Source organism: Papaver somniferum, chromosome 1, assembly GCF_003573695.1.
Source record: "Papaver somniferum cultivar HN1 chromosome 1, ASM357369v1, whole genome shotgun sequence".
NCBI classification, from domain to species: Eukaryota; Viridiplantae; Streptophyta; class Magnoliopsida; order Ranunculales; family Papaveraceae; genus Papaver; species Papaver somniferum.
In genome coordinates, this window is record NC_039358.1 from 233,512,573 (window position 1) to 233,530,746 (window position 18,174).

Sequence of the window (18,174 nt, forward strand, 5' to 3'; positions counted from 1 at the left end):
CTTCTTCTTCTTCTTCTTATATCTCTTCTCCTCCTTTGCAGAAATGTCTCTTAGAAATCCTGGTCCCAAGTTTACCGAAGAAGAGGATATAACTCTATGCAAAGCATATTTCTTTCATAGGGTAATCACTGGTATTCTTATTTCTCATGACAATTCTTTTTGGGAGAACGTGTTTTCAATGTTCGTCTCGTTGACGGGAAACCCAGGAGGTTTGATGTAGTTTGATGTTTTTGTTGTGGTTTAATGTTATTTGCAAGTTTAATAAATTGTAATAAATTTCGCTTTTAATCTGAAGTGGAAATCTATTTTAGAATATAAACATTTTCATTCATGGATATTACTGCCAATTCTTTTTACAAGATGTAAACTTAGACATACTAAACAACTTCAATAAAAATCAAGTACAAGTTTTGGCCTCCTGTTTATCTTCATTTGACGTATTTTCCGTTCGACGCGCTCTTTGACAGTTTCACCTTTGTTTTTGAATTTTTTGTTGTTAACTTTCAAAACCGGATCTCTTCTTTGCCTTTTAGCGGAACATTTTCTTGGAGCAACTTCTAAAACTTGCACTTCCCTTTTACAATTTTCAATCTTTTTAAAACTCCCACATATCTTAGAAACAACAGCTTCAAGTTTTGCATCGCAAAAAAGTGTGATCGCCTTTTCAGCCATTTTTTAGAAGAGAAAATTAAGGTGAATTTTGGTGTGAGTGAATTGTTCGAAGATGATGGTAATTTACAGAGGGAAAAAGCAAAATTCGAAAATTTAAAAACTAGCAGTTGGCGTCAGCAACAAAAACTCTGGCGACATCCTGAGTGACGCCGCGTCAGCTGTCCTGTCGCCAGAGTTTTGCTTGCTGATGCCAACGACTAGCCTTCGAGCGCCAGCGATTTCATCTCGGACGCGTGTCTATTGTCCCAGCGTCCATTGCTTTTCCATAGTGGAAAACCGAGTTTGGCCATCGACCTGGCTGAACAAATTTTTTTGTTTGGCCATTGCCATAGGAAATGCTCTTAGACAGTATGGTTAGGATGAAACTTCCTAAGACAAAATCCAGTTATAAACAGGATTATTACAGAATTCCTGAATCAAAGAGATTAAAGCATGGATTATGGAGTTGGTGGAGTTCAAGTAGTCCTCCAACCAATGATTTCATGGTAAATCAACGGCTGACTCTACAACATCACTCATGATTATGAAGGCACACCCAATAAAATTTACCACCAACCATATGGGTTCCCACCTACAGAACAAAGAGTAAAGTAAAGTAAATTTGCTTTCTGAAAGTGGTCACCCAATAATACTCAAAAGTTCCCAACCTACCTAGCTTCTCTCACAGATCTTAAGAAATGAATTTGGGCCGGAGATTACTGCAGCTGCTGGATACAAGAGCAGCCGGAGGAGGTAATTGTTATCATTATCATTCATTTCTACTCAATTATCATAAAATTGTGAGATATTATCATTATGCTTCTGGTGGTGGTTATAATAGAATAACAAAACTTGAGAGTTTTGTGAGGGATGAGTGTAAATCTGGAAAGATTAAGAATCTTGATGATGGGTTGAGATACTTTGACCAATTGATTTCAGAAAGACCATTACCATCTAATGATACATTCTGTCATCTTTTGGGTTCATTATCCAAAATCAAATGTTATTCAGATGTCATTTTGTTGTACAAGATGATGAATTTGGTTGGGTGTGCAACCTGATTTGTATAGATTCAGCATTTTGATTAATTGCTATTGTAAATTGGGAAAAATTAATCATGGGTTTTGTTTGCTTGGAGAGATTATTAAGAGAGGTCATCAGCCTAATGTTATCACTTTCACTACACTCGTTTGGGGTCTGTGTCTTCAAGAAAAGATTGATTCGGCATTTCAGGTGTTTGCTAAAATGACTCAAATAGGTATTCAACCTAATGTCTCCACATGTAATACTCTTATACATGGGCTTTGTGCAACTGGTCAAGTGGGTCGTGCTCTTCAGATTAAAAAGAAGATGGGGAAATGGAACTGCAGACCTGATGATGTTTCATATTCTGTCATCATAGATACACTTTGCAGAGAAGGTCTAGTTGATGAAGCTCTGGTTCTCTTCTCCCAAATGCTTAGAGATTTGAATGTTATACCCAATGTAGTTGTTTACACTTCTTTGATCAACGGACTTTGCAATCTAGGACGGTTGGATGAGGCAAAGAGATTCTTTGACGAGAAGGTTAGTAGAGGAATGTATGGGACTGTAAGGACGTATACTTGTATGATTCATGGTCATTGCCTACATGGTCAATTGAAAGAAGCAAGAAGATATTTTGATGAAATGATGGATCGAGGGATTTTACCTAATACAATAACCTTTAGTATATTAATAGATTCACATTGCAAACATGGGATGATGGAAGATGCTTGGAGGTTATTTAAACTAATGGTCCAGATAAGCATGAAACCCAATTAGATTACTTATAATTCAATGATCGACGGTCTGTGTTTGGCAGGTCGGCTGCAAGAAGCGATTAAACTGTTTGACTTGATGCTAGATAGGGGCATTCAGCCGGATGTTATCAATTGCAATGTATTAGTCGATGGGTATTGCAAGAATCGTAAGTTGGATGAAGATATGCAGCTATTCAAGAAAATGAAACAAAATGGATTAAAACCGACAACAGTTACCTACAGTATACTATTAAAGGGACTATACCAGCATGGAAGAATGAAGACTGCTCAGAGATTTCTTAATGAGATGCAATCTTTTGGTCAATGTCCAAATGAAATTACATATGGTACAGTTTTGGATGGTCTCTGCAAGAATGGAAAAATTGTGGAGGCAATGGAATTTTTTGAATCCATGGAGCGTAACGGTATCTTACCCAACGTTGAAATGTACAGTATTCTTATTCATGGTTTCTTTCGAGCTGGCAAGTTGGAAGATGCAAAGAAACTGTTTGGTGAGATTCTTAAAAAAGGATTAGTTCCTGATACAGTAGCATATAACACAATGATTGTTGGGCTCTTTCATTACAGGATGTTCTGGCAGGCTGATAAATTAATAATCGAAATGGAAGAAAAAGGATGTTTACCAAATTCTAGAACATATGATAGTATCATCAAGAGTTTTCTTGCAGGAAAGGTAACTGATAAGGCACTGCAATTTCTTTATAAGATGCGTGAAAGAAAATTTGTACCTACTGATTCTGTTATTTCTTTGTTAATATACACTCTCTCAACAGATGAACTGAAAAAACTCTAGTGCTATTTTTGTGAGACCTTATAGTTGTTAAGTGTAACAGCAAAAATCTGTATCTCTATCAAGTGCGAACAGATTTTGACTGGTATGTTTCCTTACTTGTCTCTTAGCACTCCCTTGGTTATAAAATCTGTTTGCACGGCTTGATAAATTTAATTATGGTTCTTTATATGTCTCGTCTTTTCTAATTCTTCCCCGATTTTTCTGTTTTTTCTTCTTGTCATAATGCACTGCATATGAAACTTCATAAAAAGGTAGCATAATATGGAATTCTGTTCTTTCGGTTTTGAATGCTAGGTTCCAGGCTTTGTAGATTAAGGATGTCATTGTCGCTCTGACAGAATGGAAATTTCTTTCAGATAGCAACTTGAGAAGCTACGAATACAGGGTTTTTCTTATACACTTTTGATATTTCTATGGCCACCATCAGCGGTGTTCTAAGTTTTTCAGGTTTCAGTAGGGCTTCTGGTGAACTGTATAAATATAATCTGCTCAATATCACTTAGAAATTAGGATATATACACTTTATAATAAATCCACATCTTATGTTTAGGTTTTTCCCTGCGGTTTCTTATGAGATGTTCAAATTCTTTAGATGGCAATGCTCAAGCAATGTTTCGGCATTCGAATCTAAGTTGCCCAAAAGATTGAATACCAGTCAGATGCATCTATGATTTCATCATCAGTGCAGCTTGAAGCTTAACTTCTCCACAGACAGCTCTTGAATTTCTATCCTTCCATATCGCGTTGATTCCCACTCTAAAAGAAATTGTTGTTTAAGTGCTTGATTGATGAAGTAGACCAGATTTGCCAAATATAAGAGCAATGAATTAGTAAGTGTCCAATTGACATTGCTTTGCTGCTATGAATTATATACGAAGCACTCTTCTGAATAACTCTTCAGAGTTTTAATTAGTATCGCCAAGTTTGGAATCAAATTCATCTAGTCTCAGAGGATACTGAGCTTATTTAAGGATGTCATTGTTTCTATGACAGAATGGAAATTTCTTTCAGATGGCAAGTATTGAGAAGCTATCAATACAGGTTTTTTCTTCTACATTTTTGATAATTTCTGTTGCCACCATAAGCAGTTCTAAGATTTTCAGCCGAAGGTGTAAGTGATACACCATGAGTCCCTAACATTCCCAGTTATCAATTCAGCTTCAACCTTAAGACGACTATAAAATGTTCTTGAACTACTGTACAAGAACATCCAAGAGTTCAATTTACATATGTATTAGCATTCAATTTTAAGACTCTAAACCCAAGCAAAAGCAAACACAACCACACAAATCCAAAGAAACTTACAGTATGCGCGTGAAAGACTTATATTGCGCAAACTGGGCGACTGATTAAGACATCTCCGATTCATAAGCCTTCCGGGCTGCATTGTTAAACGAACCCCAAATTTCTGCATCAAATCTTGCGTTTTCTTTGTCTGGAATCAACTCTTCAATGTTAACAACCACTATAGGATACACCTCTAATTTCATCTACCAGTGCAAACTTCTAACTACCAGTGCCCAGAATTATTATATGAGTCTTCAATTTTGGTACAGAAACCTCACCCACTATATGGTACTACCATACTTTTGAACTAGCTGGTCTTATACGAAAATTGGACCCTTCCCCAGTACACCCCATTAGTAATGTTGCCTGGATACCCCTTATAAAATTACAGTGTCTGCCTAATAAAATAAAAAACGTAACTAATAAGTTCATAATCTCAAATTCTGGTCCCAATTCTTCTCTCTGATATTTGGTGACAGAGTGATTCCTAATTCCCAAAACTGGAAATGAATTTTGGTCGGAGATTTCTGCTCCTGGAAACAAGAGCAGGGGGAGGTAATTATTACTATTATCATAAAATTTTGAGATATTATTATGCTTCTGGTGGTTATAATGGTGATAGAATAACACAACTTGAACGTTTTGTGAGGGATGAGTGCAACTCTGGAAGAATTAACAATCTTGATAATGGGTTGAGATGCTTTGACATGTTGATTTCGGAAAGACCATTACCATCTAATGTTACATTCTGCCATGTATTGAGTTCACTGACGAAGATTAGATGTTATTCGGATGTCTTGAGGTTGTATAAGAAAATGAGTTTGGTTGGGGTACAACCCAATATTTATACATTCAATATTTTGATTAATTGCTGTTGTCAATTAAGAAAAGTTGATCATGGGTTTTGTTGGCTTGGAGAAATGTTAAAGAGAAAACATTGATTTTCACTATCAGCCTAATGTTATCACTTTCACTACACTTATCAAGGGTTTGTGTCTTCAACAAAACATTGTTTTTGCATTCAAAGTGTTCGACGAAATGACAAAGACGGGTATTCAACCTAATGCTTTTACATGTAATACTCTTATGCATGGGCTTTCTACAACTGGTCAAGTGGGTCTTGCTCTTCAGCTAAAAAACAAGATGGGGAAATGGAACTGCGTACCCAATGTTGTATCATATTCTGCCATTATAGATGCACTTTGCAAAGGAGGTTTAGTAGATGAAGCTCTGGTTCTCTTCTCCGAAATGCTTAGTGATTTGAATGTTATACCCAATGTGGTTGTTTACAATTCTTTGATCAACGGACTTTGCAATCCAGGACGATTGGATGAGGCAAAGAGACTCTTTGACAAGATGGTTAGTAGAGGAATCTCTGCAGATGTAACGACTTATAATTCTTTGATTCACGGTCATTGCCTACATGGTCAACAGGAAGAAGCAAGAAGATATTTTGATGAAATGATGGATCGAGGGATTTCACCCAATACAGTAACTTTTAATGTCTTAATAGATTCACATTGTAAAGATGGGATGATGGAAGATGCTTGGGGGTTATTTGAACTAATATGAAACCCAATCAGATTACTTATAATTCAATGATCGACGGTCTGTGTTTGGCCGGTCGGCTGCAAGATGCTGTGAAACTGTTTGATTCGATGGTGGATAGGGGTCTTGAACCAAATGCGTTCAACTACTCTGTGTTAATTGATGGGTATTGCAAGAATCATAAGTTGGATGAAGCTATGCAGCTATTCAAGGAAATGAAACAAAATGGCTTACAACCCACAACAGTTACCTACAATATACTGTTAAAGGGACTATACCAGGATGGAAGAATGAAGACTGCTCAGAAGTTTCTTAATGAGATGCAATCTTTTGGTCAATGTCCAGATGAAGTTACATACAGTACAATTTTGGATGGTCTCTGCAAGAATGGGAAGATTGTGGAGGCAATAGAATTGTTTGAATCCTTGGAGGGTATTGGTATCTCAGCTGATAATTACATGTACTGCATCCTTATCAAAGGTTTGTGTCAGTCTGACAGGTTGACAGATGCAAGAAAACTGTTTAATGAGATTCCAAGTAAAGGATTGATTCCTGATCTGGTAACATATTGCGTAATGTTGGTTGGCCTCTTTCGTAGCAAGATGTTAATGGAGGCTAACAAATTAATCGTTGAAATGGAAGAGAATCTTTGTTTACCAGATGCTAGAACTTATGATATCATCATTAAGGGTTTTCTTGAAGGGAAGGAGATTGAAAAAGCATTAAAATTTCTTCGTAAGATGCGTGAAAGAACATTTGCACCTAGTGATTCTGTTATTTCGTTGTTAATATACACTCTTACAACAGATGAACATAAAAATCTAAAGCTATTTTGTTCTTGAGGGTAACAACGAAAATCTAAATCTCTATCAAGTGAGCTCAGATGGATCTTTATTTCTTTCAACTTTATATTAGTATTTTTTCTGCTTATTTCTGGTTTTTACTGTTATGATAGTAGTGCTATAGATAAGACTTTCTGGAAAACAGCATAGTATGGAATTCTGTTCTTTGGATTTGGAATTCTTATTCAAAATATTCTTTGGTAGTGTAAGGTTCCAGGCTTCTGCAGTAGTTAGGGATGTCGTTTTCCCTATGACAGGATGGAAATCTGTTTCAGTTGGCAATTAGAGAAGGTTGTTAAGGTTAATCTTGTACAATTTGATTTTTTTTTTTGCCATGACCATTATTCTTTCAGCTGAAGCTCTAAGTAGCACATATCATCAGTCCATAACATGCCCAGCTGTAGTCTCTTCACTTTGGCTTCTGGTGCCTCTTGCATCTGTTCGATTTCACTAGATCTTAACTCGTATACACTTTTTTATATGTTTGCATCTTTTACTTGGTTTTTTTCCTGTGATTAATTTGTAGTGCAATATTCAAATTCATTTGATGGTCATGCTCAAGCTAGCAATGGTTCCGACATTTGCAAGCTCAGTTTCTGAAAAGAGGACACTGGCCAACTGAATCTCTGCAGACATATCTGGAATTCTATCATTTTGTTTCGACCTCTTAAAGTTCTCAGGCACCATGAAAGACATTGTTGTTGAAGCGCTCAATTCTTGTGTTCGGGATTATTTCAATAATATAATGAAGTAGCACCTGATTCGTCGAATGTATGACCAATGTTTTTCAATTGGCTTCGTTTAGCTCTAATTGCTTCATCAGACTCCTCTTATTCGCAACCCCCAAGTTATACCTCTAATTGCTAAACTCCTCCTTGATCTGTTGCAGTTCCCAAGTGTCTGTGTACTAGGCACTAGTTCACATCTTTAGCATGACTGCCTGGAGGGGCTCTTGAAGACTATGCTACGTACACAGTCTTCTCTTTTTTGTCAATTTTTATTCATTTACCCAATTATATCAAATTTCACCACTGTAGTCTGTGTTTCAACTGTAACAATAATATACTCAAAGGAAAAAAATGTTAGAAATAAATTTCTGGAAAGCTTAAACAAATGCTCAATAGAATACCCTTTTTATATGTTTTTTAAAATAGTGATATGAAATTGTTGCAACTGTAATAATAAAATACTCAAAGAAAAAATATTAGAAATAAATTTCTGGAAAGCTTAAACAAATTCTCAATCGACACCAAACAGAGGACAGAGTCACATGTTCAACACGCTGTCCTTAACACGATAGTTGACCGGTACGCCTCAAGAATGAGTGATGCCTATACCCTGTGGTCAAGTTATATCCAGGATAAAACTGCCCGTTGCAAATATTGTTAGCACTACAAAACTTTCCCACTCATACAAACTCAACAGCAGTGGCACAAAGAATAAGAACCACACTGAGGGAGAAAGACGAAAAGAAGAGGATAATAGCTCTTCTGGACACAAATTGAAAAGAGAAGTCGAAACAGAGAGGGTGAAATTAATGTAAATTAATGTGCGAAATAATGCTGCCATGATGTTGACATAATTCGGTCATAAAAACAGTCAAAAACGGTAAGAAAAATGTCGTCATTCATGCACATAAAGCCGTTAAGAAATATTTTTGTTAAAAAAATAAATTCACCCTGGTCACACGCCCCCCACATTTAAGACAAAATTTATTTTGATAGTAAAATATATAAGGAAATAATTTAAAATCATTTTGTCAAAGTGATAAGTCTTGGTTGATCCATGTCCACGGTGTAGGCACGAGCACGAGCCCGAGCCCTAGGACTAAGTGAAAGCAAAAATATTTCGCCCACCTGTTCCACCTACATTGTTTTACTAACTATCCATAAAGAAATAGCTATATAGTGGAACTCCTCTTTAGTTATACCCAATATGGGACTAAAGGTTCTATTTCATTCACTCATAAGAAAATGAGTAAGTTCTCTTAGAGACCTAAAGGTCCTAAGTTCAATTCCCACCAAGACTATAAAACCAAAACAATAAAATTCATTTTCTCCAACAATCCCCCACATGAATGAAATACCGATAAAGATCAGAAAACGAAAAGCGAGAAATACCACTTAGGCAAGAGGTGTCCATGAGGTCTTGAACCTTTGCTTAGTGAGAAATTGTCGGAACTACTTGATGGACAATGAACACGATGTCTTGAACTGCCATCGTTTGGTGTAGTCCGCGATAATAACCGCGTGTGATATCTCTCTAGGTGCTGTCAAGTTCGTGCCGTTGTGTCCTTTTTGGCCCTGGACAAATCCCGTTTCTCAGAATGCTCTAGAGAATCAGCTCAATTCTCATAGGAAGCGACCCACTTCCACATTTAGATAGGCGAGTTCCATCAAGAGTGTTTACTGCTACACCCCACTTCAATCTTAAATTGAAACTATGGAACTCATTAAGACTTAATAGAAAGTCATCCTCACATGCAGTCACACTATCACGTCTACACCATAGGGAAGGGGCGGAGAATGAAATTCTCTGATAGTGTTTACCTTAACCCCCCACAAATTAGTTTCTCATTCAAAACCTTGATCTTGGGATCTCCAGTCAGCAAGGTTGAGTATCCTTCATGGCAAGTTTATTTAATGAGCTTAAGCCCCATCCTCTTTGATGCATTATTAACTATCTCTTTGGACAAACCTTTCATCAAAGGTTCTGCGATATTCTCCTTGAACATAATCCAATCAATGGAAATAACGCCAATTGAGATTATTTATTCTTAGCTTTAGCTATTACAGCTTGGTTAACACAAAGTATAAATATAGCTGGCACAGGCCTATGCCAGAGAGGAATGTCTTCTAAAAAGCATGTTAGGTACTCGACCCCCTCTCGTTCTTTATCTGTAGAAATACTCTCAAATTCCATAGTGCATTGAGCAAAGTATGTCTGTTTGGAAATCTTCCAAAAACAAACCCTCAAACTAGAGTGAAAATATATCCACTCGTAGACTTAGACTCCTCTGAGTCAACTATCCAGTTTGCATCACAAAAACCCTCAAGGACAACAAGATACCTTTCATAAGCCAAACAAAATGTAATAGAGTATTTTAGGTACCATATTACTCTACTAAGTGCATCCCAATGCTCTTTCTCTGGACTACAAGTTATATCTACTTAACTTACTAACAATATAGGAAATGTCTAGACTGTTACAGTTCATTAAATTCATCAGACATCGTATAACTCTTGAGTATTCAAGTTAAGATACTCCTTACCCTTATTTATCTTGAGTCTACAAGAAGACTCGTACGGAGTACAAGCACGAATTCAATATAATGAGAACGACTAAGACTATAAATATTAGATTATCTTCTATTACTCATCCCTAAGATCACATCATCAGGTCCTAAGTCTTTCAAGTCAACGTTCTCATTCAGCGCATGTTTTCAGTGGAATTAATCAATCTATGTTTTATCAAGTAAAAGCATATCATAAACATACAAGCAAATAATCATACAGGCATCCTTAACAAGTTACTTGTAAATATACTTGTTACATTCATTAACTTAAATCCACTACTCATTATCATATGATAAAAATTTTCATATCACTATTTACGTGCTTATTTGAAAAAACCATATAAAAATTTGTTCAACTTACAAATTTTGTCTTCACAACCTTTCACTACAAAGTCCTCAGGTTGGTCTACGTAAATTTCTTTATCTAATTAACGGTTTTATAAAATGCCGTCTTAACATCTAACTGATGTATCTCAAAGTTTTTTATGGCAGCAATAACGATTAGCATCTCAACAAAAGTAATTCTCGTCACAGGTGAATAACAATCAAGGAAATATACACCTTCTTTTAGTTTATAGTCTTTAGCTACCAACCTAGACTTATATTTTTTCACACTTCCATATACCTTATGTTTCCTCTTAAAGATTCATTTACATCTTATGGTCTTACTCCCTTGAGGTAAACTAACATGCTCCCAAGTATGGTTCACACGGACTTAGTCCATTTCACTAAATGAAGCTTCTTACCAGAATGAGGTCTCAGTAAAAGTTATGAATTATTTACAAGTCTGGAGATCAGACTAAGCTAGGCATATTATGAAGTCAGGTCCAAAGGAGGTTTTGGTTCTAGCCCTTCTACTTCTCCTAGGCTCAGTTCCTACTTCATCTTCCACTAAAGGTAAAGTCTGACTAGTTGAAGGGACATCTAGGGGATCAACACCTCTCTTACGAGAGTCATTTTTCAAAGGAATTTTTTTTTTCAAAAAACACAGCATTCTTAGACTCCATAATAGTATTCACACCAATTTCAGAAATTTCAGAACTCACAACCAAAAATTTATATACAGGAGTATGCTCAGGATACCCTATGAAGACACAATCAACAGTTTTGGGTCCTATCTTGGTTGTTTTAGGTTTAGGGATCTGAACCTTAGCCAAACACCCCCACACTTTGAAGTATGCAAAAGACGGCTGTCTACCTTTCCATAATTCATATGGAGTATTATCTGATCCTTTAAAGGGTACTCTATTCAGGATATAGCAGGCTGAGAGGACAACTTCCCCCCACAAATTCGAAGGTAATCCATGAACTGATTAACATGGCATTCATCATCTCCTTAAGGGTACGGTTCTTACGTTAAGCTACACCATAGGATTGAGGTGAATAAGGAGGGGTAATCTCGTGTATTATGGCATGTTCTACACAGAAATCTCCTACAGGAATTTTGTACTCACCACCACGGTCAGACCTAATGGTTTTAATGGTAGTATTCAATTGGTTTTCAACTTCTAGTTTATACATCTTAAAGGCTTCTAAGGCATCATCCTTACCTCTAAGCAAATATATATGACAATACCTCGTACATTCGTCTATAAAGTAACAAACCATTTCTTACCACCTCTAGTTTGAACCGATTTCAAGTCAACTAGGTCTGAGTGTATTAATTTTAAGGGTTTAGAATTTCTATGAACATTTTTTCTAAAAGGTTTTCTAGCATACTTTGATTCTACGCATATTTCACTATCGTGTTCCTTTTCCAAACTAAATTTGGGTATGCAGCCTACAATGGCTAGTTTATGCATTGACTTATAATTTACATGTCCAAGTCTACCATGCGAACATTCAAAGACACACAAAATAAAGCACAAGAATCAACTATATTCACTTCATCATATTTTTTTTAAGCTTATGTAGACCCTAAGTCTTTTAACCATCTTCAGCAAAACAAGGTACAAGATTCTTTCTTGCAGATGCTCGGAATATGAAAAATTCATTCAATGTGAGAGTATTACAGATATGAGCTTCTGCTCGACCTTTTCCTTTCAAGCAACCTCTGTCGCAAACGATTACTCATAAAGAGTTTCTCGACATCCCTTATCCTCAGATAAGATGTGAATAGGTCTCTGTAAACAAACATGCTAGAGTCCACCCACCAGTCTTTCACATTGGTTATTAAAATAAATTCCGACATCATGCCATCCACCGAAATTGTTCTAGTTTTTTCAACTAAATTAGCATTAACTTTCTACTTATTAAGGATTTTACGTTGTCTAAAATTTACTGCCGCACGACCAGGAATTTTACAAACATAACACTCATCCTTAATTAACATAATGCTAGATTCAGATTTATGAAATATACCTTTCTTATGAGGACTACGCTTAGAATTGCGTTTGAAGTTCTCACCTTTGTCAGCTTTGGAAAGTTTGTGATCATCCACATGCGCGACATTTTTCCAGACACCACATCTCACAAACCACAATCCTGAATCGGAAATAAAGATATGAGTTTTGATACTTATCTCCTTTATAATACTTATCTCCTTTATAATGGAAGTGATCGGGTTGACAAACCGGATAAGCTCCCCAGAAAATTTTGCAGACCCATCAACATCGTTCTTACCCTTTGTTACATATAGAAAAGACTATCGTATTAAGATTGTTGCAACTGTAACAATAAAATACTCAAAAAAAAATGTTAAAAATAAATTTCTGGAAAGCTTAAACAAATGCTCAATAGAGTACCCTTTTTGTATGTTTTTTAAAATAGTGATATGAAATTGTTGCAACAGTAATCATAAAATACTCAAAGAAATGTTAGAAATAAATTTCTGGAAAGCTTAAACAAATTCTCAATCGACACCAAACAGAGGACAGAGTCACGTGTTCAACACACTGTCCTTAACACGATAGTTAACCGGTACGCCTCAAGAATGAGTGATGCCTATACCCTGTGGTCAAGTTATATCCAGGATAAAACTTCCCGTTGCAAATATTGTTAGCAGTACAATACTTTCCCACTCATACGAAATCAACAGCAATAGCACAAAGAATAAAAACCACACAGAGGGAGAAAGACGAAAAGAAGAGGATATTAGCTCTTCTGGACAGAAATTGAAAAGAGAACTCGAGTTATTTTTATAGGCAAACAGAGAGGGTGAAATTAATGCACATTAATGTGCGAAATAATGCTGCCATGATGTCGACATAATTCGGTCATAAAAACAGTAAAAAACGGTAAGAAAAATGTCGTCATTCATGCACATAAAGCCGTTAAGAAATATTTTTGTTAAGAAAATAAATTCACCCTGGTCACACGCCCCCCACATTTAAGAAAAAATTTATTTTGATTGTAAAATATTTAAGGAAATAATTTAAAATCATTTTGTCAAAGTGATAAGTCTTGGTTGATCCATGTCCAAGGTGTAGACACGAGCCCGAGCCCGAGCCCTAGGACTAAGTGAAAGCAAAAATATATATTCCGCCCCACATGTTCCACCTACATTGTTTTACTAACTATCCATAAAGAAATAGCTATATAGTGGAACTCCTCTTTAGTTATACCCAATGTGAGACTAAAGGTTCTACTTCATTCGCTCATAAGAAAATGAGTAAGTTCTCTTAGAGACCCAAAGGTCCTAAGTTCAATTCCCAGCAAGACTATAAAACCAAAACAATAAAGTTCATTTTCTCCAGCAGTCTGTATGTGATATAAATACATCAAACAGGCACATTTTAAAGTGTTTATATATACATATAATGGTTTCCCGGAAAACGAATATTGTCTTAGGAAATCAGTGGGTTCCCTATTCTAAGACCGTTTCCATATTGTGGTCGGCTTCCTAATCCAGGTAGTATAGAGTTTAGGAAAGAGTTTAGTTTCCTAATTAGAGACTAATACTTCATACTTGGTTGTGTTCCGTATATATAGACTATGCAACCTAGAAGAGTAGTATACCGACGGATCTGATAAACAAACAGCCAGAGTTGTCTTAGGAATTACTTAGGAGATTTTCTCGCAAGATCAATCAGAAGAGATTATCAAGAAAAATATTCAACTTATCAAGCATCATAGATGGATAAGTTGAGTTCAGATATGGTAAATCGATTACCCAAGACAGGTATGCTTTTCACAAAGAGACCTGAAAATTCCAATTATGTCGAATTGCATTATGTAGAAGAATTTTCTGAGATGGTAAATTTTGTATGGAACAACCACAAAATCAAACCAAGATAGGCACTATATGTGGTTCTAATGCCTGAGCCTTAAGCATGGTTGGTTCCTGCAATGGTCTGGTATGTTACACAGTTCCCGAGTCCCAATTCGGTAATGTCATCTACCTTTTCAATCCCATCACTGATGAACGTATTGTTTTTCGCCGGGCGGGTACGCGTTTTAACAGCGCTGGATTTGGTTATTGTCGATCCACCAATGCGTACAAGGTTGTTAGGAATTGTTACATGGAGAATGGGATTCCTTGCGCTAAAAATAGGTTCCAAGTTTACACTCTTGGTGTTGACAACGACTGGAGGAATCGGGGTTTTTTGCTAATGGTGCTCTGCATTGGTTAAATAATAAGTCCAGCTGTGAAATTGTTGCCTTTGATTTAGCAGATGAAACATTTCAATCTCTACCATCACCGCCACTTCGTCATCTTCCTTCCGAATCCTATATCAATGTTACGCTTGAAGGGAATCTATGTTTGTGTCTGCCCGACAAAGAAATGGATCATGTATGGGTATTCAAGAAGAAAAATATCAACAACTGCGGAAGTAGTACCCGTTTGAAATCGCGGGCTTATAGTGATCCTTTTACTTGGATCAAGGTTTTCAGCCGAAAATTGGATTCAGGCTCAAGGTATCAAGTATTATCCCTAACAGGGAATAAAATTCTGATATCGCAAGATGGCGTTATCTCTTGTTATGACATTGAAGCTTCAATTCCTAAAAGACTATGGCGTACTGAAGGTGCAAGCGGGTATGATCGAGCAACTCCTCATATGAATAGCAGCCGTGTTTCGTTAAAAGATTTTGGAGAACCGCTAGTTGATCGTGAAGAAAGGTCTCCAGAAAAGTTACCCTGGATTCCAAAAGAGTTTGCTGACTTTGGCGGTAAATATACATAGTACAGTTATAGCAAACGGAGATGAACCAAGGAGAATGGAAAAAAATAAAATAAAGTCCAGCAATAACTCCAGTACGGCCACTATGTGTCTTCTCCAAACGATACTCGTTTTTGCTATCCATCCTTATGATGTCCGGCTAAATTAGGGTCTATGCCACTTAATTGGGGTCTATAGATTACTTCATCCAACTAATACACAATGATAAGGGGTGTCTAATATTTATGTAAACTACCAAAATTACCCTCAAAAAATATTATTATTACTAAATTACCCCCATCAATCCTTAATAAACTTAACTAACAAAAATCAGTTTTCATTTCTAACCTAAAAACCTATTCTTCATCTCCTATACTCCCTCTTTTTTTATTTTTTTGAAATAAAAAATCGTCGATGATCGACGATTGAAAAACGATTAACCGTTTCTTTCTTCTATAAAATGTCGAAACCAAGAACTAAGTATGCTACTAACAACAATCATTCTAGTGCGGACAATCCTGGACTTGTTAAAGCGATTCGAAACAGAACGAAGATAGTGCAAGAACAATAAGAAGCCTCTCGTATCGCACAAGAGGAAGAAATGGGTCGAATCAGGTACTTTTCTATCAACCCAATCCTCTAAACTAGGTTTTAGTAACATGTATTAGGTTAGAAATCGAGAATTTTGAAATCAAAAAATTTTAGTGTTCACAGAATCAGGTTACGTTAATGACGAAGTAACCCGATGCTTGTTAGAAACGGATTATGTTCTGAAACTTATAAACCGATTGTTCTGCATGTGAAAAGTAATCAGTGAACGTTAATGTATAAATAGCCCGATTGGTATAGCCAATATTCCTGGATCTTTATTTTGTTGGAATCGGATTACATATGTCTTCACAAAAACCGATTGTGTAGTTTAGAATCGGACTTTATATGTATATCGAGTAAACCGATTTCTAGAATCGGTTTACATTAGCACTTAACAAAATCCGATTGTTTGATTTATTATGTTAGGAATCGGACTTTATATATGTATCGTGTAAAACGATTGTGTACCTTGACTTAGAAAAAATGCATTCGATTCCATTGTTGTTTGTCGCTTAACTCTGTATTCTACAGGCCAAACAAGGACAACCAACAAAAGGAAGCCGAAAAGAAATATAAGAAGAAACATGAACTTGCTACTCCTAAGCCTTTGGAACATCATCGAAAAGGCGGTCAATATTTGAATGCTTCCCACCAAAGGGCCACAGGGAGTAAAGCCAAAGGGATCAGCATTAATGACCCACCACCTCCAGCGGAGCAACCAACACATGAAGAATCTGATTCTGATACACCTACTGAAAAAGAAGGTGGTGAGGAGGAGATGAATGTAGAAGAATCAAGTCATGGCAAGAAAGTTGTTGAACAAGAAAGTGATGAGAAAGGTGGTGAAGAAGAAAGTGATGAGAGTGAAAGTGATGAAGAAGAAGGTGAGGATGAAAGTGATGAAAAAGAAAGTGAGAAGGAAGTTTATGAAGAGATAAGAGAAGTCGTTCAAGAACAAGTGCAAGAACAAGAATTTCAACAACAAGACCAAGGAGGAGACGCTCAAGAAAAAAGTAAGAAGAAAGAAGGACCAAAGAAGAAGAAAGGTGACCACATGCCCGACCCGCTGAAGATGTTTGCTCGCGGCCCTGATGATCCACCTTTAGGGATACCCGGTGATGGAGGAAAGGTATTATGGGGTTACAAAGGCAGTTAGGCCTCTGTCGTTTACAATACCATAGTAAGTACCTAAACCTTATGTTATGTGATGTAAACATTATTATCCGTGTAGTGTTTTGATTGTCCATCGTGGTTGTTTTGTTTTATAGGATCACTAGAATGACGTTCGTCTTATGAATCCAGGAACGTCAGTGAGTATGATGAGGCAATGGCCACTTATAGCACCAGAATCCAGCGAAGGAGAAGTTCCGGAAGTAGTCGTTCTAGTCAATTCTACGGGGTTGGTACCTGCGGTCGACAATTTGGACCACCTTGTTTACGACAGACCTCTTTGTTCCGCCTTTGCTGAGAGATACTACGGGGAAACGGATACTTTACATCTTCCGTTTGGAGAAATGACGATAACTCCAAATGATGCGAAGTTCATTACCGGGCTAAGCATAGAAGGTAAAGCCGTGAAGCACAAAGTGTACGTGCAAGAGATTTCCTGGGACAAGATTTATGCGTGGAACAAGGAAGTGTTCCAATGGATGAGGAGAAGACCAAGAAGGAGATGCTAGTAGACAAGTCAAAGCAGAGGATATTCCATCTCTCGAAGCTGCGGGACAACTTCATGGGAACAAATAAGCTTCGTGCCGAGGGAAAAGAGGTGATGCCGCAACGTATCATCGCCACGGACAATGCGTATGTCCTCTATGTCCTGGGAGCTGTTATCTTCCCCGACGTTTCCGGTGCCCGTGTGAGCGCCAACTTTATCCAGTTGTTGCAACTATTTGGCAATATGCACGAATACTCTTGGGTACTTCCATACTTGTACACTCGTTGAAGGAGTTGAGAAAGGCATCTAGGGCATCCAGGAACCAACTCGGAGGGAATATGGCTTTTCTGCAGGCGTGAATATATTTGCACTTCCCAATATTTGCTAAAAGGTCTTTTGAGAACAAGGAATGGGACAGAGACCATTATGGAGACAAGTACAACTACATAAGCCGAAGAAACAAAAAATGGATTTTCTGAATTTGAGACGCCAGTTAGACAACTTGACGACGAAGGATGTTATATTTGATCCTTACAAGAAGGATTTGGCTAAAGTAAAAGGAAAGAAGGTTGGATGCAGAGAGCAAAGTGAATATTGCGGGCCTTTG

At 37.0% G+C, this 18,174-nt stretch overlaps 3 protein-coding genes across 3 annotated transcripts; all 3 read left to right on the forward strand.

Moving 5' to 3' along the window:
• Positions 1–1,896: 1,896 nt before the first annotated feature.
• On the forward strand, positions 1,897–2,454 carry LOC113272549 (pentatricopeptide repeat-containing protein At5g46100-like). The gene has a single exon (XM_026522372.1). The coding sequence runs from the start codon at positions 1,897–1,899 to the stop codon at positions 2,452–2,454; it is 558 nt and encodes a 185-aa protein (XP_026378157.1).
• LOC113272556 (pentatricopeptide repeat-containing protein At5g16640, mitochondrial-like) lies at positions 2,445–7,186 on the forward strand. The gene is made up of 5 exons (XM_026522377.1): positions 2,445–3,245; positions 3,354–3,375; positions 4,240–4,357; positions 5,561–6,024; positions 6,117–7,186. Exons 1-5 carry the CDS (start codon positions 2,470–2,472, stop codon positions 6,921–6,923), a joined length of 2,187 nt encoding a protein of 728 aa, XP_026378162.1. The 5' UTR covers positions 2,445–2,469; the 3' UTR covers positions 6,924–7,186.
• On the forward strand, positions 4,995–6,130 carry LOC113319269 (pentatricopeptide repeat-containing protein At1g12775, mitochondrial-like). The gene has a single exon (XM_026567542.1). It carries the CDS (start codon positions 5,572–5,574, stop codon positions 6,103–6,105), a length of 534 nt encoding a protein of 177 aa, XP_026423327.1. The 5' UTR covers positions 4,995–5,571; the 3' UTR covers positions 6,106–6,130.
• Positions 7,187–18,174: the final 10,988 nt, after the last annotated feature.

Bases quoted from the DNA above. Each gene is read 5' to 3' on its own strand.
- LOC113272549 (XM_026522372.1), top strand. From the start codon at position 1,897: ATGACTCAAATAGGTATTCAACCTAATGTCTCCACATGTAATACTCTT.
- LOC113272556 (XM_026522377.1), top strand. From the start codon at position 2,470: ATGATCGACGGTCTGTGTTTGGCAGGTCGGCTGCAAGAAGCGATTAAA. The intron at 3,246-3,353 runs GTGCTATTTTTG...CTTGTCTCTTAG, and splicing joins GATGAACTGAAAAAACTCTA to CACTCCCTTGGTTATAAAAT. The intron at 4,358-5,560 runs GTAAGTGATACA...TTGCATTCAAAG, and splicing joins TAAGATTTTCAGCCGAAGGT to TGTTCGACGAAATGACAAAG.
- LOC113319269 (XM_026567542.1), top strand. From the start codon at position 5,572: ATGACAAAGACGGGTATTCAACCTAATGCTTTTACATGTAATACTCTT.